Source organism: Ictalurus furcatus, chromosome 12, assembly GCF_023375685.1.
Source record: "Ictalurus furcatus strain D&B chromosome 12, Billie_1.0, whole genome shotgun sequence".
Lineage (NCBI taxonomy): Eukaryota > Metazoa > Chordata > Actinopteri > Siluriformes > Ictaluridae > Ictalurus > Ictalurus furcatus.
The window spans coordinates 26,239,938-26,260,635 of NC_071266.1; the positions used below are offsets into that span (position 1 = coordinate 26,239,938).

Here is a 20,698-nt window from a genome sequence, read left to right on the forward strand (position 1 = left end):
CGGCTTTGTCCTCCTCTTGGGCGAGGTAGGTGACCCATACCCGGGGCAAGCTCCTTCATGGTTGTCTCCACCGGCAGTTGAGTCTTGCTATCTCTGTGCGACTGGCTGGGACTGCTGGGAAGCCTAGCCAGTCTCTCCCCAGGAGTAGTGACACCAGAAGTTCCAGTATAAGCCCCACCTGTAACAGCGACTCATCCCTACGATCCCAACCCAGAGCTCGGCGACATCTCCGCGCATACAGGACACCGAGAGGCTCCCGCACACTGTGGCAGCACAGGGTAAGATCACCGGCCAGGTGTAACTGTGCTCCTCCAATGGAGGAGGGTTGGGATGGGCATGCTGCCTACTTCTACAGTGACGATGGGCGCTTGTGGCTGGGTGTGGGTGGTGCAGCTGGCTAACCAGGGTTTGTTGGCCTGGGAAGGTGATGGGGGCGAGTCAGTCAGAATGGGCTCGTCGCGGTCGGCATGGGCTCGTCCCAAGGTGAGGAGTTGGTGAGGCGGTCCTCAGGAGCCGGTCCATGGTGACCCTCCCTGCGACTACCACCGTGCTGAGCTGCTCTGGTTGCATCCATCACTTAGTGATGTGGAGCAGAGAGAGCTCTGCAAAAAATGGTTTGAACTCCTAAACGGTTACTGCAATATTTTTGTTAAACCCCTTAAATTAAAGTTGTAACTCTACACTTCAGTCACGTCTTGATTGCTTCATTTCAAATCCACTGTGGTGGTGTACAGATGCAAAATGACAAAATTGTGTCAGTGTCCAAAGACTTATGGACCCGACTGTATATTACTCCTCAACATTATAATAATTAAATGCTTTTTTAAAAAAATCTATTTAATATTTATGATGTGCTGCATGTGCTGTGCAGGTTTCTGCAGGATTACTGCACACGCGGATCATTCTCTGATCTGGATCTGATCGATAATCTTGGACCTGCCATGATCCTCAGCGACAGACTCACATTCCTCGGTGCTTACTGTGTGTGTGTGTGTGTGTGTGTGTGTGTGTGTACATAAAACATGTTCTTCAGTTCTCTGTCTGCTTTAAAAAGAAGCTGTCAGAGCTGCTGTTACAGAAAACTAATCAACACCTTCTGACCAATCAGAATCCAGATCTGAATAATCTCTGTGGTATACAGGATATGAAATGGTGTGTGTGTGTGTGTGTGTGTGTGTGTTCAGGATGATAATGTCAAGTCAACAAAGCTGGAGCTTAACCTGGCGATGGCCATCATGAAGGAGGGAACAGTCGAGGCATAAACACACACACACACACACACACACACACACACACACACTCTGCAGTTATGTTAATTCACACAAAGCCCTCACATTATCTCACTGTACTGTACATAAAACCAAATGAATGAAATGTTTTGACATTTAATAAAATACTTTTCTTATTGATTTTTGCAAAAACTGTTGCATTTCTCCAGATCTGTGTGTGTTTCCCTCTCAATCTCTTAAGCATTACACCTGAAATACCGCACAATAGAACACAAAAATTCATGTTAAATACATGAACTAATTTTATACAGCACCAATAATAACATCGTATTACATAATTATATTGTACTTATATATTCACTTCTTCAAAATATTCTGTATTCAACTGATACATTTATGGAAAATATTGCAAGTAGAGAATACTTAAGTAATAGAGAAGGCACTGATCCCATAGCGGGTATGATCAGCTGATACTAGCAAAGAAATGGGGATCAGATATCAGAGAAAATAAAGAACAGATTAGATCTGATCCTGGAACCAAAAGATCTACACTATATTAAACACCAACTAAAGGACAGAGTGAGAAATGTGACTTGTGGTGAGTCTCCTAGGGGCTTCTTCACATAAACTCCTCAGATGCTGATCCTGTCAGGTGAGAATCCCACCAATGTCATGAAACTGTTCCTGTCCATTTCAGCTCCGTCTTCCACTGACTGGGTTCAGCTGGAGTTCGTGTGGTTTTTCACCTGCTGTTCCAAATAATCCCTCAGGTTTTCATTGGGACTGAGGAAATGTTGTCCAGGGATCACAGGTCGTTCTACTCCGTACAGAGTTGTGTCCAGTCTATTAAAATCTAAAAGACAGATATCTGAATTAATAACCAAAAACTAGACTGTGGTACTTCATGATCAACAGCATGTAATCATCTCTGCTGCAAGGAAAACATTATTATCTCCTGTTCATAATCATTCAACATTTCTTCATTCTTATAGAATACATTTGTTAGAACATTTAGCTAGAACAGATGAGAACTTCCACAAGATCTAACAGGAACATGAGCAGATATTTACCATCACATCACTGCTCTTATACAATCACAGGCTGTAGAGCTTTATTTTGAAAACAGTGATCACTGCTGTGTGTTTTATCTCTTGTTCTACACGTGTATTTAAGTGCAGACGTTAAGAACAAGCGGAGGGGAACTTTACAGGAATGACAGAAGACACGGTGTGGAGGTGGAGTGCTGGAAGGAGTGTCAGAGTAAAGGGACTCCTTAAATAAAATATTTGTAGCAGTGTGGCATCAAAGATGATGATTTTAATTCGCTTTTATGAGAGTGGAGAAGAAAATCTGCTGTCGATCAGAAACGGGGAAAAGCCGAGATCATCTTATTCAGACAAAAGCAGCAGTATGAAGTCAGAGATAGCAGGGTGTCACAAGGAGACGAGGTGTTCATTTACAATCACTCTCATGCACTCAGTGCTGACATTTTGTAGACTCTGTCTGACTCCCTGTCTTCTGCTTTCACATCAATTTTAAATCAATACCAAACAGCATTAAAGCTCATTGTTAGAAAAAGTCTGATTAAATAGAATATAGTACAATTTTAACCCAGTATCTGATCATCTGATATTTACTGCAACTCAAATTAATGTACAAAATAATACTAATGTACAAAATAATCTACAAAATAATGCTGTCAATCTTTTAATTTGTTTCAGTGTTTATCTAAAAAATATAATTACTCACCTCAGTGTCTGTAGTTTGTAATGTTCATCATTCTTCAGAGCAGAGAGACACTTCACTCCTGAGTCTCCTAGTTTATTATGAGACAGATCCAGTTCTCTCAGGTGTGAGGGGTTTGATCTCAGAGCTGAAGTCAGAGCAGCACAGCCTTCATCTGAGACACCACAATCATACAACCTGCAGAGACACAATGACACACTCTTCACTCTCTCAGTTTATGGACATCAAGACATGCTTTGTGCATCTTGAAATGAGTGTGTGTGTGTGTGTGTGTGAGTGAGTGAGTGAGAGAGAGAGAGAGAGAGAGAGAGCGTGTGAGACTGGGAATGTTTAAATGGTTTATTCAGTACTGACAAGAACAAGTCTGACTGTTTTATTCATGCAGAATGTGTTTGTCTGTTATTTTACACACATTCCATTGACTTGGAAGAACATTAGACCCTGTTTTATTATTATCAAAGTGAAATCATTTTAAAAATCACTCATTATTTTTGATGAAACACTTAATGTTTTGACGTATTTTTAATGCATTTTAGTACAGTGTGTGTGTGTGTGTGTGTGTGTGTGTGTTTTCACTACTGAGGAAAACTGCATAAGTTTAATACTGCTTGTCTATTTGGTTGCTTCTGTAACACAGATCTGGCAACCCGGTTCATAGCAGCTAGACACAGACGAACTGAAAGAATCCTCACTAACAGAACAAAATTTCCTCTTTAAGAATTTCACCCTGCATCACACACAGTGTATTTAGTTTGTGTCTGAGCTGCAGTTTGTGTGATTAGTTACAGTGTTGTAGTAAATTTCACAGTAATTTTAGACACATTGCAGTCGCATCAAGTCACGTTTTGTGCTGCAGCTTCTCACAGACGTACATCTGACCCAAAGACTCTGTGACAGATCATCAGTGTGCAGTGAAAAGAAACAATCTTCCTCCTCAGGACATTGATGATGAACCTAAAACCTCTGCTTCAGTCTCACTATTAGAGAATGTGTCTTACTGAGGAGCAGGTCATGTGACTCTCAGAGAGATGATCTTACCTCAGTATCTCCAGTTTACAGAGAGGATTCTCCAGTACAGCAGAGAGACACTTCACTCCTGAGTCTCCGAGTTTATTCTCAGACAGACAGAGTTTTTTCAGGTGTGAGGGGTTTGATCCCAGAGCTGAAGTCAGAGCAGCACAGCCTTTATCTGAGAGACCACACCTATCCAACCTGCAGAGACACAATGACACACTCTTCATCAACACATTTTCATTACATTAAAGATGATGTGTGGGATTTAATTACCGTAATTTCCGGACTATAAGCCGCTACTTTTTTCACACGCTTTGAACACTGCGGCTTAAACAATGATGTGGCTAATTTATGGATTTTTATGGGCTAACGAGCTTCATGCCGCCAAAACATTTAGCCTCGTCACATCGGACCAATGAAATTACCGAACAGGTCACAGTGGACCAATGAAACTGTTCGAATTAAATCAAACGCACTCACACTAAATTCTTCAGATCAGTCATTTTGCGCTTCATGCACACCCCCTCATCATGGAAAACACACGAAGAAATGCATATGATGCAGCTTTCAAGTTAAAGGCGATCGATCTGGCTGTCGAAGAAGGAAATAGCATGCAAAGAGCAACTTTTGCTCAAGTCTGCCAGTGGATCCTAACAGCGTGGAGCATTGTCAAAAAATCTACAATCACCACCGGGTTTCGAAAGGCTGGACTGCTGCGTGATGAAGAGGACAGCACACGCTCAAGGGCGAATTTGCCTCGAGACGCAAGTGACATCGAGAGCGACAACGAAAGAGAGACTGAGGAAGTGTGTGACGAAGTACCGGTAATTCTGAGGCTGTTCAATTCCGACACTGAAGAAGACGACTTTAGTGGTTTTAGTGCGCAGGAGGAAGATGAAGATAGCGATCAATGACTTTTCCTGGTAGGCAACTGTATTTTTTATTTTTTTAACCAGCCATGTTACAGGCACTGTTCGGAAAAAAGCATTTACGGAACGTATTTAATTAAAAGTTTAAAAAAATCTTTGTGTAACATCTTTCTGTGTAAATATCTCATGTTACAACGTGGACACCTGCGGCTTATAGACAAGTGCAGCCTATATATGTACAATTTTTTTTTTCTTTTTAAAGTTAGTGGGTGCGGCTTATATTCAGGTGCGCTCAATAGTCCGAAAATTACGGTATTCAGAATGACATGAGGATTTAATATCATCTGTTTATTCTAATTAACAATGTGTCTCATTTATAAAACTGGATATGAACGGGTTTGTGTGTAAATCGTTTGTACGAGCGTTTACACAAGAAATTTGGTATTCATGAAAATCCTGTTCATTCGTATTCTACTCGTGCTCCTGAGTGTGTGTACATTTATACATAAGAAGAAGTCTTTATTTATCACATATACATTACAGCACAGTCAAATTCTTTTCTTCACATTTCCCAGCTTGTTAGGAAGTTGGAGTCAGAGCGCAGGGTCAGACATGATACAGCGCCCCCTGGAGCAGATAGGGTTAAGGGCCTTGCTCAAGGGCCCAACCTTCTGATCAGTAACCCATTGGATAACAGCAATTTTACATCTAGAATATCCTGTTGAGTTTAAATTGTTTATTTTTAACATGTTTACAGCGTTTAGCAGACTCCTTTATCCAGAACACCTTTTAAGCTGCATTTACGCTGCAGGTCCTGATGACCCGCTTACATCTTCTTTTAAAAGTGACCCATATCCGATATCTGCATTTACACTATACACTTCGTGAAACAACCCGAGGTAGACGTCACCGGAAGCTTTGGCCGAAAAGAAAGAAAAAATGGCGCAATTTGTAACGGACGCAGACGAAAATATAATACAAGCTTTTGTTTTGTCACCAGTTTTGTCACACAGTGTATTTAGTTTGTGTCTGAGCTGCAGTTTGTGTGATTAGTTACAATGTTGTAGTAAATTTCACAGTAATTTTAGACACATTGCAGTCGCATCAAGTCACGTTTTGTGCTGCAGCTTCTCACATACGTACATCTGACCCAAAGACTCTGTGACAGATCATCAGTGTGCAGTGAAAAGAAACAATCTTCCTCCTCAGGACACTGATGATGAACCTAAAACCTCTGCTTCAGTCTCACTATTAGAGAATGTGTCTTACTGAGGAGCAGGTCATGTGACTCTCAGAGAGATGATCTTACCTCAGTATCTCCAGTTTACAGAGAGGATTCTCCAGTCCAGCAGAGAGACTCTTCACTCCTGAGTCTCCTAGTTTATTCACAGACAGATCCAGTTCTCTCAGGTGTGAGGGGTTTGATCTCAGAGCTGAAGTCAGAGCAGCACAGCCTTCATCTGAGATATCACAATCTTCCAACCTGCAGAGACACAATCAGTGCGTTTACATGGACGACAATAATCCACTCTTAACCCGATTAAGACCATACTCTAATTAAGAAACTACCATGTAAACAGCAATTTTTAATTACCTTGATCTGATTAAGGTCATACTCGAGGTAAGCAATAATCGAATTAAGACAGGTGGAGTATTCCTGTTTTAGTCGCATTATCGACGTGCATTACAGACATGTAAACACCTTAATCACAATATGAACGCTGTGCGAGTTTTCACAGCAGTTTGCGACAGGACACGATCACACACGGCAGTGATCAACATTTCATGGCGAACAAGAGAGTACGGCTGCGTCCCAAACCGCATACTTGCCTACTATAGGCCTGTAGTGGGGAAAAATACATGCATCTCGGCTACTATATAGACAGTAAGTATGCGGTTTGTGAAACAACACACGGCTACAAGCAGTTGTCTATTTGCACGTACAGCATGACAAATTATCAACTGCACTTCAAGCGTTCGTAAAACTAAAAATGAAACACCCAAAACTGTATACGGTACCATAACGAAGAGGAGCCGTATGTTAATACGTGAGATTCTGGAGGGACGTCGGACGGCGTGGCGCGGTGACGTAATGACGCGGGCTGTTAATCTAATTATATTCTAGAACATGTAAAACGAGAACATGACTAAAGTATTCTAAAAGCGACTCATGTAAACACCTTAATCACATTATTATCTTATTCAGAGTAAGGCCAATAATTAGATTACTGCTGTCCATGTAAACGGTGAGAGAGACACACTCATCAACACATTTTCATCACATTAAAGATGATGTGTGGGATTTTATTATTCAGAATGACATGAGGATTTAATATCATCTGTTTATTCTAATTAACAATGTGCCTCATTTATAAAACTGGATATGAACGGGTTTGTGTGTAAATCGTTTGTACGAGCGTTTACACAAGAAATTTGGTATTCATGAAAATCCTGTTCATTCGTATTCTACTCGTGCTCCTGAGTGTGTGTACATTTATACATAAGAAGAAGTCTTTATTTATCACATATACATTACAGCACAGTCAAATTCTTTTCTTCACATTTCCCAGCTTGTTAGGAAGTTGGAGTCAGAGCGCAGGATCAGACATGATACAGCGCCCCTGGAGCAGATAGGGTTAAGGGCCTTGTTCAAGGGCCCAACCTTCTGATCAGTAACCCATAGCCTTAATGGTGAGCCACCACTGCCCCAGACTAAATAATGTAAACACTGACTTGATCAACTTCAAATCATATAATTTGCATGGATTACTGTAATATTACACCTGGAATATCCTGTTGAGTTTAAATAGTTTATTTTTAACATGTTTACAGCGTTTAGCAGACTCCTTTATCCAGAGAGACTTATAGAAGTTCTTTGGAGTTTCTATCAAAAACACATCCTCATGCTAGTTCACTAGATCAGGGACTAAGAGCACCACTGACAACATTTGTGAAAACCAGATGTTTTATATTATTGGAGTTTATTAAAGAATATAAAAAGTGAGCCAATACAAACCCATAAATTAAGACAAATAAAACTAATCATTAAAGCGAGTACGAAGAAAATCAGACTTTCAGAGACTTTTGTAAATCCGGTGGAAAATTTGAGCTGGGTTTGACTCACGCAAACATTTACACACAACTTTACTAAAAGATCGATAAATGACCCCCAAAGTCATTAAAATAATACTTTGGGTGTTGATAGGTCTAAAGGAGTGAAAACAACTGGAGAGGTTAGAGAACAACTGTGAAAGATGGTGGAAGGTCGTCAGTGGTCTGTGTTCCCCAGAGGGAAAAAAGTAAGTAAGTGTGAGACTGATAAATTTACAGTGAAGTCCATTGGGCTGCTTCTGTAAAGCAGATCTGGCAACCCTTTTCATAGTAACTCCATTTTAATTAAAAATTATTTATTGAATGTTTTACACATAAAATGTATTGACGTGTTAACTTCTATAACATTAACTTCTCATTTTAATTTATAAATTCTATATATTGAGATCATTTGCACCGTTTCCCTGCTGCATTTAAACCCTGCATCACACACAGTGTATTTAGTTTGTGTCTGAGCTGCAGTTTGTGTGATTAGTTACAGTGTTGTAGTAAATTTCACAGTAATTTTAGACACATTGCAGTCGCATCAAGTCACGTTTTGTGCTGCAGCTTCTCACAGACGTACATCTGACCCAAAGACTCTGTGACAGATCATCAGTGTGCAGTGAAAAGAAACAATCTTCCTCCTCAGGACATTGATGATGAACCTAAAACCTCTGCTTCAGTCTCACTATTAGAGAATGTGTCTTACTGAGGAGCAGGTCATGTGACTCTCAGAGAGATGATCTTACTTCAGTATCTCCAGTTTACAGTGAGGATTCTCCAGTACAGCAGAGAGACACTTCACTCCTGAGTCTCCTAGTTTATTCCTAGACAGATTCAGTTCTCTCAGGTGTGAGGGGTTTGATCTCAGAGCTGAAGTCAGAGCAGCACAGCCTTCATCTGAGACACCACACCTCCGCAACCTGCAGAGACACAATGACACACTCTTCATCAACACATTTTCATTACTTTAAAGATGATGTGTGGGATTTTATTATTCAGAATGACATGAGGATTTAATATCATCTGTTTATTCTAATTAACAATGTGTCTCATTTATAAAACTGGATATGAACGGGTTTGTGTGTAAATCGTTTGTACGAGCGTTTACACAAGAAATTTGGTGTTCATGAAAATCCTGTTCATTCGTATTCTACTCGTGCTCCTGAGTGTGTGTACATTTATACATAAGAAGAAGTCTTTATTTATCACATATACATTACAGCACAGTCAAATTCTTTTCTTCACATTTCCCAGCTTGTTAGGAAGTAGCACCAAAAGTACACGATACTCGCTACCAAAGTTGATACCACGGTGTGGTGTTAAAAAATAAATAAATAATAAAAATAAACTCTCCTGGAGGACATCCTCCTCTGGCTGATACTGGCAAAGAGCGGGAGAGAAAGAGAGGGGGAGAAAGAGAGGTGTATGGGGGGGGGTTTAGTTATCAAACACTGTCCGACAGTGAGTGGAGGTGCACCCCTAAACACGCGCGCGCATGCACACACAGACAGGCGCACGCACGCACACACACACGCATGCACACAGACACACACACACACACACACACACCTTATACTCTGAATACAAGCATTAGTTTAAATTCACTGATATGGTGGCAGGCCAAAAAGATTTATTAAAAGCATGAACATGTGAATAATTATTAGTGACATGAGGCTACATTTAGCTGACAGGACACGGGCTGAATGGCGATGCATGGTGGTCCATTCGGAGGTAGTTTATAACACTGCAATGTGTTAGCGTCGTTAACAGATAACGGGCTATCGCTAACATTACATGGAGCATGACGTTAGCTGGTTTCACGACCACGATCCCAGCTGCCTCAACAAATATAACGTAGGACAGTCTTTCAGGTGCTTCGCCAAATTCCAGGTGTTTCCTCGCTTTGTTTGAAATGAACGATAGCACCGCTTACACATCGGCAACGATACTAGCTTTCCTCTCTTTTTCTCTCAACGAGGCGGGGCGGAGCTAAACTTGTTAAGCTAATCTTCTGTAGTTTTTCCCGTGTGCTTGTAGGCGTTCTTCTTCTTCTTTACCACTTGTGGAACGACTAAAACACTTGCGCGTTTTTGCTGCCCCCATCAGGTCCGGAAGAATCGCAACCTCTGTACTTTCGTTACATACAGTATCAACGTTACTGCAGAAAAATAAGTACCGTCAGGTTGTAAAAATGTTGGTACTGACTTGGTACCGAAGTATCGGTTCTCGTGACATCCCTAGTCTGATTACATGGCAGACACAAATGCACGTATCCGATTCATATCAGATTTATTTCCATGTATGAATCGGAATCGGAGACACTTGAAGCATGTAGTGTAAATGCGGCCATAGAAGTGCTCTGGAGGTTCTATCAAAAACACATCCTCATGCTAGTTCACTAGATCAGGGACTAAGAGCACCACTGACAACATTTGTGAAAACCAGATGTTTTATATTATTGGAGTTTATTTAAAAACATTTTAAAAGTGAGCCAATACAAACCCATAAATTAAGACAAATAAAACTAATCATTAAAGCGAGTAAGAAGAAAATCAGACTCTCAGAGACTTTTGTAAATCCGGTGGAAAACTTGAGCTGGGTTTGACTCACGCAAACATTTACACAACTTTACTAAAAGATTGATAAATGACCCCCAAAGTCATTAAAATAATACTGTGGGTGTTGATCTTCTTCTTCTTTTGTGTCAAGGTTCCACTTAATAGCGAAACCATGATGGTGGAAGGATTAGTTGCTCAGCAGTATGATAGTGAACGTTGGTTCAGTACCAGGGTGCGCCATGGGAGGCTCCTTCCGTGCACACACATTCACGCACTACGGACCGTTTGGACATGCCAATCAGCCTACCATGCATGTCTTTGGACTGGGGGAGGAAACTGGAGTACCCGGAGGAAACCCCCGCAGCAAGGGGAGAACGTGCAAACTCTGCACACACAGGGCCACATTGGGAATCGAACCCCAAACCCTGGAGGTGTGAGGTGAACGTGCAAACCAATAAGCCACCGTGCGCCACTGGGCAAGATAGGTCTAAAGGAGTGAAAACAACTGGAGAGGTTAGAGAACAACTGTGAAAGATGGTGGAAGGTCGTCAGTGGTCTGTGTTCCCCAGAGGGAAAAAAGTAAGTAAGTGTGAGACTGATAAATTCACAGTGAAGTCCATTGGGCTGCTTCTGTAAAGCAGATCTGGCAACCCTTTTCATAGAAATTCCATTTTAATTAAAAATCAAATGTTTAATATTTTTTTTACCGTTTCAGTTCTATAACATTAACTTCTCATTTTAATTTATAAATTCTATATTTTGAGATCATTGGCACCATTTCCCTGCTGCATTTAAACCCTGCATCACACACAGTGTATTTAGTTTGTGTCGGAGCTGCAGTTTGTGTGATTAGTTACAGTGTTGTAGTAAATTTCACAGTAATTTTAGACACATTGCAGTCGCATCAAGTCACGTTTTGTGCTGCAGCTTCTCACATACGTACATCTGACCCAAAGACTCTGTGACAGATCATCAGTGTGCAGTGAAAAGAAACAATCTTCCTCCTCAGGACATTGATGATGAACCTAAAACCTCTGCTTCAGTCTCACTATTAGAGAATGTGTCTTACTGAGGAGCAGGTCATGTGACTCTCAGAGAGATGATCTTACCACAGTATCTCCAGTTTACAGAGAGGATTCTCCAGTACAGCAGAGAGACACTTCACTCCTGAGTCTCCTAGTTTATTCCAGGACAGATCCAGTTCTCTCAGGTGTGAGGGGTTTGATCTCAGAGCTGAAGTCAGAGCAGCACAGCCTTCATCTGAGACACCACAATAATGCAACCTGCAGAGACACAATGACACACTCTTCATCAACACATTTTCATTACTTTAAAGATGATGTGTGGGATTTTATTATTCAGAATGACATGAGGATTTAATATCATCTGTTTATTCTAATTAACAATGTGTCTCATTTATAAAACTGGATATGAACGGGTTTGTGTGTAAATCGTTTGTACGAGCGTTTACACAAGAAATTTGGTATTCATGAAAATCCTGTTCATTCGTATTCTACTCGTGCTCCTGAGTGTGTGTACATTTATACATAAGAAGAAGTCTTTATTTATCACATATACATTACAGCACAGTCAAATTCTTTTCTTCACATTTCCCAGCTTGTTAGGAAGTTGGAGTCAGAGCACAGGATCAGACATGATACAGCGCCCCCTGGAGCAGATAGGGTTAAGGGCCTTGCTCAAGGGCCCAACCTTCTGATCAGTAACCCATGGACTTAACCATTATAATTTTGCCTTAAATTAGAATTTGCATGGATTACTGTAATTTTATATCTGGAATATCCTGTTGAGTTTAAATTGTTTATTTTTAACATGTTTACAGCGTTTAGCAGACTCCTTTATCCAGAGAGACTTTATGGCTCCATTTACTCTGCAGGTCTTGACGACCCGCTTACATCTTCTTTTAAAAGTGACCCATATACAATATCTGCATTTACACTATACACTTCTTGAAACAACCCGAGGTAGACGTCACCGGAAGCTTTGGCCGAAAAGGAAGTAAAAATGGCGCAATTTGCAACGGACGCAGACGAAAATATAATACAAGCTTTTGTTTTCCGCACCATATTTAAAGATCAGAAAAACACCGGTCTCTTAAGCAGAGAAAAACGTAGACTCTCAGAGAGATGATCTTACCTCAGTTTCTCCAGTTTACAGTGAGGATTCTCCAGTACAGCAGAGAGACTCTTCACTCCTGAGACTCCTAGATCATTCTTAGTCAGATTCAGTTCTCTCAGGTGTGAGGGGTTTGATCTCAGAGCTGAAGTCAGAGCAGCACAGCCTTCAACTGAGACACCACAATTACTCAACCTGCAGAGACACAATGACACACTCTTCATCAACACATTTTCATCTTGGTTTAAAATTTACTGTAAAGATGATGTGTCTGTTATGTTGGACTGTCTCCCGTCTCTTGTCCAATCACAAGATATTATTAATACTGACCAATTATGGTATAAAACTATTGATGGTTTATGTTAAAAGTAATGAATCATGTTGGTTTTTTTTTTTAACTCTGTTTAAATGTATTTTATACACATATCTAAGTGTATTTAATTATTACTTTACTGCACAAGTGACATGTTTAATGACTAATATATTTGTTCTGTATGTTGTACTGATTTAACTGAAAAAAACAGAACTGTACACAACTATTAACTGCAGCTTTTAGTGAGTACTGTGTCTCTCAGAGAGATGATCTTACCTCAGATTTTTTACTTTACACTGAGGATTCTCCAGTAGAGCAGAGAGACGCTTCACTCCTGAGGCTCCTAGATCACTCCCACTCAGATTCAGTGTATCCACAGTCAGATGCAGGTCTCTCAGATTGGAGGTTTCTGAGCTGAGTACTGAGGCCAGAGCTGACCAACCACTGTTTTGAATTGTATCACACCTGATACTGAAGGAAATAATACATAATGAACTAACAGTAATGCAAATGATCAAACAAGTCCTCAAAGCTTTCACTGCAACTTCTCAGTTTCAAAAGCACAAACATCAGTTAGACAAAAGTCCCACACAGTCAGAGCTGTTCAGATTCGGCTTGGTGGGAGTTTTCAGCTGCGTACATCATCACACACACATTGTATAAACATGGAGTATAAGATCCGGGACACCAAATGGGAAAGCAAGAGTCTGATCTAAAATGTTATTAATAGGAGAAAAGAGAGTCTAAAGTGTCATGAAGAGTTAGATTGATCTGAACAGCTAAGACATTTGATTTGTTCTCTTAACACTGTAACAGTAGAACAGTTCTATTCAGCTTTACTTACATTGCTTTTCTGGATGCTGCAATCACAGGCATCACCTTCTCAAGAATCTCCTCTCTTATTTTATCTGTAGAGATATATTTACTCAGGTCAAATTCCTCCAGCTCCTCTGCTGATGTCAGTAAGATAAACACCAGAGCAGACCACTGTGAAGAAGAGAGTTCACTTTGTGTTCCAGATTTCAGGTAGCGTTGGATTTCCTCCACTAGAGAATTGTCCCCCAGTTCATTCAGACAGTGGAACAGATTGATGGATTTCTCTGTAGGGGTATCTCCACTGATCTTCTCCTTGATGTACTGTACTGTGTCCCCCTTTCCTGTCTGGGAGATACTTCCTGTATGTGTTACTAAGGAATGTAAGAGGTTCTGATTGGACTCCAGTGAGAGACCCAGAAGAAAACGGAGGAAAAGATCCAGATGTCCAGTCTCACTCTTTAAGGCCTGATCTACAGCACTCTTGTGGACATCTGAAATTGTCTTAAAGTCCCGACTCTGTTCAAGAACATTTCTCTTTTCCTTCATGAATGTCAGGTGCACATACAGAGCTGCGAGATGCTCCTGAATGCTCAGATGAACAAAGCTGTACACTTTACTCTGGTGAAGTCCAAACTCTTCTCTGAAGATCTGCGTACACACACCTGAGTACACTGCTGCTTCTCTCACATCAATGCCACACTCTCTCAGGTCTTCCTCATAGAAGATCAGGTTGCCTTTCTTCAGCTGCTGAAAAGCCAGTCGTCCCAGTTTGAGAAGCATTTCTTCATCACTCTCCTGCTTCTTTGAGTACTTTTCTCTTATGATGTTTGTCTGAATGATGAGGAAGTGTGTGTACATTTGAGTCAGAGTCTTGGGCATCTCTCCACTCTCTGCTTCACCCAACATTCTCTCTAGAACAGTGGCTGAAATCCAGCAGAAGACTGGGATGTGGCACATGATGTAGAGGCTTCTTAATGACTTCAGGTGTGTGATGATGTTATTGGCCAGGCTCTGATCACTGATCCTCTTCCTGAAGTACTCCTCCTTCTGTGGGTCACTGAACCCTCGTACCTCTGTGACTCGATGGACACACTCAGAGGGGATTTGATCAGCTGCTGCTGGTCGGGAGGTGATCCAGATGAGAGCAGAGGGAAGCAGATTCCCTTTGATCAGGTTTATCAGCAGCACATGCACTGATGCTGATTCAGTTACATCACACACTCTCTCTGTGTTCTGGAAATCCAGAGGAAAACGACACTCGTCCAATCCGTCAAAAATGAACAGAACCTTTTCCAAACTGGACATTTCTGTTTCTTTTATCTCCTTAAAACAGACATGAAGGAGATCCATCAGACTCAGTTTCTGGTCCTTCATCAAATTCAGCTCTCTGAAAGGTAGTGGAAACATGAGCTGGACGTCCTGATTTGCTTTCCCTTCAGCCCAGTCCAGAATGAACTTCTGCACAGAAACTGTTTTTCCGATGCCAGCGACTCCCTTTGTCAGCACAGTTCTGATGGGTTCGTCGTGATCAGATAAAGGCTTAAAGATGTCATTGCATTTGATTGGTGTTTCCTCTGTTGTTGTTCTCCTGGATGCTGCCTCGATCTGTCTCACTTCATGTTCTTTATTGACGTCTCCACTGTCTCCCTCTGTGATGTAGAGCTCTGTGTAGATCTCATTCAGGAGTCTTCGGTTTTCCAGGTTTATCATCACTCCATTTAAACACTGAAACTTCTCCCTCATATTTAATTTGAACTTTTTCTGGAATTCATTTACAGCAGCAGGTTCTGCATCGTGTCTGTGACAGGGTGAAGAAGGAAGACATGGTAAGACATGGGGTCCAATTATTAGAGTTTAAGATCACACTTTTTTTCTGACTGGTTACCACAGATAACCATTCTTTATGATGTTCTCACTGTGTATTTGCCTTATTCTACAGTATGTGTTCTGTAATCTAATCACTCTGCAGGAAATAACAGCAGAGATGTTTATAATACCAGCGCGTCAGTGTCACAGTCATGTTGTTGGGTTTGATCTTACCCTGTAGCTGTGATGATGTTCTTTTCTCTTCTGTCTCCTGACTTCTGTAGAACACTGGGAATAAAAACTGTAGCTGTTAAAGACAATAACTTTCATCACTTTAATACTGTAGTCTAAACTTTAGCCCTAATTTTAGACAAATAATTGTAGTAAGGGCATTAATATTTAGAAAACACACTGCTAAATACAACATCACCAACATTGTGGACCTGGAGAAAAATGTGTCCGTTTTAATTTGAGGTTTTCTAGATTGTTTATCTTTATTTACATCTAGATGTGATAAATAACTTAGAACATGGCACCTTATCATGCAGGAAATGAAAGATGAATGAGACAATAGAACGGAATTTCATTTTTTATCTCCAACCCAAATGTCTTGTGTACAGCAAAAGCGAAAGAATTGGCCTCGCTGTTCCAATACTTGTGGAGGGGACTGTATATGGTCATTATGGTTGTAACAGAACATGAGGACATCATTCAGAATGAACAGATAATGTGTCCTGAATGGATGCAGATACAGATCATTATTATTTTAAAAACCTGCTAGAAAGGTTCACAGGTATAAAAATCTGTAACTCTATCCAGAATTATACGACACTGTGGATGAGATTCAGTCCGTCACCTGTAGGGACAATTTAGTTATCAGAAGACCTACTGACATGATTTTGGGAGGTGAGATGATTAAATTGAGGAAAATGCTGATTGTGATTATTATTATTAATAAACTCTGTAATGTCAGTTATATGATTTATGGTAAATAATCAGTGCCTGTGTTCATATAAAGAGTCTCCATTTTCTATTATATTTTACAGAAATACTCAGACACATCACTCTTCATGGAGACACGTCCAAGTAACCGTGATCTCAATGGTGCCTGGATTTTAGCACAAAACAACAATGTTGTTACTTTGCACTTCCTGTTCATTTTAGAATCCGTGTTGAATACTTGTTTCTGTTTCATGAAATTTTACAGTCTGGTGTTTATGTACATTATATTATTTTTTAGAACTGTCATTTCCTATTATTATTATTATTATTAGTAGTAGTAGTAGTAGTAGTAGTGTCATTACATATTGTTTCTTATAGATTGTTTTGCTTATATTTGCATTTCTTGCTTTAGCGTTTAAGACATTACCTGTAAGACATTTTGAGCTTCATGAAGTTCTGTAGTATCACTGAAGACCAAGAAGCTAAAATATCAATCAAAATAGCTGCTAACGATTGTGTAGCACAGACATTACTGTGACTTTAACTATGAGAATTATGGGATGTTACCTGTGTACAGATGAGGAGTCTTCATTTCTAAAGTTCCACAGAGGATCCATAGACACATCACTCTTCATGGAGACACAGCTGGGTTCTGGGGAGTCTGATCTCTTTCTCTGTAGTTTACTGTAAAACATTATAAAAAGTCATCGTTTACATCGTATACAGCATTTACAGATATTGACTGACTTGTAATTTGAGTTAATTTGCTCTAATAATGAACAGTGGAATGTACACACAATATTATTTAAACATTTTTAAAACTTTCCTACAGACCCCCCCACGGTTGAGAAACACTGCACTGTGCAGAGTGCATAGTGTAAGTGTATAGTACTTTATTTGGGACATAACTTTAGTATTTACTCTCCGAAGCGTGTTTTCGGAACAGAAGTAACGTAATGAGTAAATGTTCAGCGCGCAGACCAACGAATCCATAATGAGACTCATTGACACCGATTTTCATAATCGATTATTATCGATTAGTTGTTGCGGCTCTAATATCATGTGAAACAGTGAACTGCACATTTATTGATATTTATTACTCTAAAATGTTTAGTGAAAGTACTGTAGCAGCATTAGAATCTAATTAAATTATAGCATAAACCGATAAATATCAGAATGCTGCTATTGACCCTGGACTGGATAAAAGAATGTGTAACACAGCCTTTCTCTCTGCAGTGACTTTAACTATGAGAATTATGGGATGTTACCTGTGTACAGATGAGGAGTCTCTATTTCTAAAGTTCCACAGAGGATCCATAGACTTATCACTCTTCATGGAGACACAGCTGGGTTCTGGTGAGTCTGGTCTCTTTCTCTGCAGTTTACTGTACAACATTATAGAGTGAGCATGAGACACAATTTACTTAATTAATGCTTACTTTATAGTCCACAGCCTTGTTTCATTTGGCCTGCGTGAACTTGGATAAAATAACACTGAAACAGCTCGTAGTGCACTACTGCTCAACATTTTCAAACTGTCCAGAATTCACAGCAGATATTCAAAGTGTAGCCGTCTGAAGGTCGTCACCATAAACCTTTGTACGAGTGCACTGGAGTTTCTATCACGGTTTGGCTTGACCACAGTCTGAAATGAGGGTTTAATAAACGCCTGTGTGCTGCACTTGATGCAAGTCTCACTCACGTCTAAAACGATTCAGAAGCACGTGGTGTTTGTGCTGGCAGTGGCGTAACCACAAATTAATAGTTTGTGATGAGGAAATATACAAAATAATATACACTGAGTACCCAAATAACGCCCTGTCTGTGTTTAGTGTATCGTCTCATGTCTCTTTACTGTTCCACTGTATGGTTCATTTTCATAAGGACATCATTTTACTTACAATCAACAGAATCTAGCAGTTTTTTCAAGTGATGACTGATAAGTTCTCATGCTTAGTATAAATATTTGTTACTATTTTCATATAAACTCATTATATATTTCAGATATGAATATTTAATGACTAAAATACTAGGACATGGAAGCTTACCGTTTTTTTATGGGCGGGGTCACATTATCTGTGTCCAGGTCAGGGGTCTCCATGTTTGAATATTAGTGTAAACACAGACAGCTCATGGACACACAGCTGAGTCCTGAAGATGCTGATCTCTTCTGCTGGAATTACTGACACTCCTAGAAAACACAAAACAAACACACAGTTACAACTGGGGGAAAAATCTTTCACATCTCTCAACTAAAGAAAAACTGTTTCTCCTTTGATAAAACAAAATCTTGTGTTTATAAAACTGTGTGCGTGTGTGGAGGTGAGGTGAACAGTTCAATAATCAGGGGAGGGGGATCTCTGCTGGAAGGGAGGAGACACAGTTTGAAATGTAAGTGTGATGCTTTAGATAAAAAGTCAGAACCAGAAGGCAACTAAAATGATTTGTAGTTAATAGAAGTGCTACTTTAAGTCTAATACACTTTCTCTTTAACAGCATTACATGGGTTTTAGTTTAAATAAATGTACTGTAAATTCTGAGTCAGAAGTCAGTAAGTCTGAAATCAGTTGTACTAAACAGAGATGATTTCTGTGAGCCTAAAGTTTCATCGTCTTGAAGTAATGTTGGAATCAGTGGCTTCAAGTCACAACAGTAACGTCACAACCCTCTGTTACTAAACCAGTGATTTATTATCATTTATTACAATTCATTTTGAAGAGTCTTACTACATGAATGATTATCAATATGATGATAGCTGGATGGATCGCTATTAGGGATGAAACGGTTACCGGTTTCATGATAAAATTCCCGGTTAGTATTACCGTGTCACATTTAATTATCATTAAAACTATATGGCCAAAAAATGATCATATTTACTAACTAATTAAGAATTTTAGTACAGTTACGTGTACAGGATAGTACTGAGCTACAGGAACACTATCCTGCGGAGCCCCTAAGGGGACATGGTGCTGAAAAATAATATGAGATTGGAGGAAAATTTATATTTTGATGCTCTTTCGTTCCCCGAGAAACTTTAGATTAAAATGAATTGATCTTTATTGTGAGCATAGAGTAGGTCACTGTGAACTGATCTGAGTGGGTTTTAGATTCGAAACGTCCCTTTTACTCTTACAGCAGTTAGATGAAGTAAAATATTAATATTTTGTTGTCAGAGATTTCCTCTGTGAAATAAACCATCTACTCTTTTTAAAAACATATTACTTCAAAATTCTACAGTAAAATGAACTGATCTGTATTGTGAGCTTATAGTAGGTCTCTATGAACTGATCTGAGAGGGTTTGATCACCTACCAATCTGAAACGTCCCTTTTACTTCAGTCTTAAGACGAAATAAAATATTAACATTTTGGTGTCAGACTTCCTCTGTGGAATGAACCGTTATGAATCTACACGTTTAAAAAATATATTCATGGTTAGATTTATAACAATAATAAAAATAATAATAATATAGTTTCTTAAAAGATATTTTAGTAAATGTGTTTATTTGGTTTACTACTTTATAGTGTCTCTTTAAACTTGATTGATTTTGCCATTATTTAAATGTAAAGGGTTATAAAAACGTTTTTCCTGTACACTCATAAATACTGTCAATTGTTTTGTTTGTTGTGTTCCTTATGTATTTAAAATGATGGTTTTGTATAAAAGTGAAGGAGCTTTTTCTGCTGCAGGGAAGATGGCTTCAGTTCCGGGGAAGTGACACAGTTTTCTACCTGCTGTTTTAAAATAAAATATAAAGTCGTTTCAGTTAAAGAAATAACTTACTTTTATTCAGCAGTCCATGTTGTGTGACATTAATATCACCGTTTCTGCCTGGTGTTGAGGTTTTTCTGCTTTTCCAACAGAGACACAATGGAGTCGAGTCTGAGAGAGAAGCTCTTTCACTTTCCGATAAACTGATTCTCTACCCGTGACGTGTCGCTCCGCCCCCTACCGGCTGAAGCCTGCAGAACGGGGCGGTATGAGATTCATTTACCCTTAAAAGTATTGTATTAAGCGTGAATCAAACATTTAAAAACACACAAAAAATGATATTGCACAAAACTGAAACATGAATTCAAAGTTTTCTGAACCGCACACGAAATCGTTTTCCTTGGTTATATTACGGTGTTTTTGTGCTCTCACAATTTCTGCTCATGTTTTCTTTTTTTGAACGCTT

The 20,698-nt window shown here is 39.6% G+C and overlaps 1 protein-coding gene across 1 annotated transcript; it reads right to left on the reverse strand.

Moving 5' to 3' along the window:
• Positions 1–8,486: 8,486 nt before the first annotated feature.
• Positions 8,487–20,626, reverse strand: LOC128615532 (NACHT, LRR and PYD domains-containing protein 12-like). Its single transcript, XM_053637707.1, has 10 exons — positions 20,305–20,626; positions 18,571–18,713; positions 17,791–17,907; positions 17,090–17,206; positions 15,815–15,868; positions 13,803–15,572; positions 13,235–13,429; positions 12,667–12,840; positions 11,622–11,795; positions 8,487–8,874 (listed from the first exon to the last, which is right to left on the reverse strand). The coding sequence occupies exons 2-10, from the start codon at positions 18,621–18,623 to the stop codon at positions 8,697–8,699; spliced, it is 2,832 nt and encodes a 943-aa protein (XP_053493682.1). The 5' UTR covers positions 18,624–18,713; positions 20,305–20,626; the 3' UTR covers positions 8,487–8,696.
• Between the last annotated feature and the right edge of the window lie 72 nt (positions 20,627–20,698).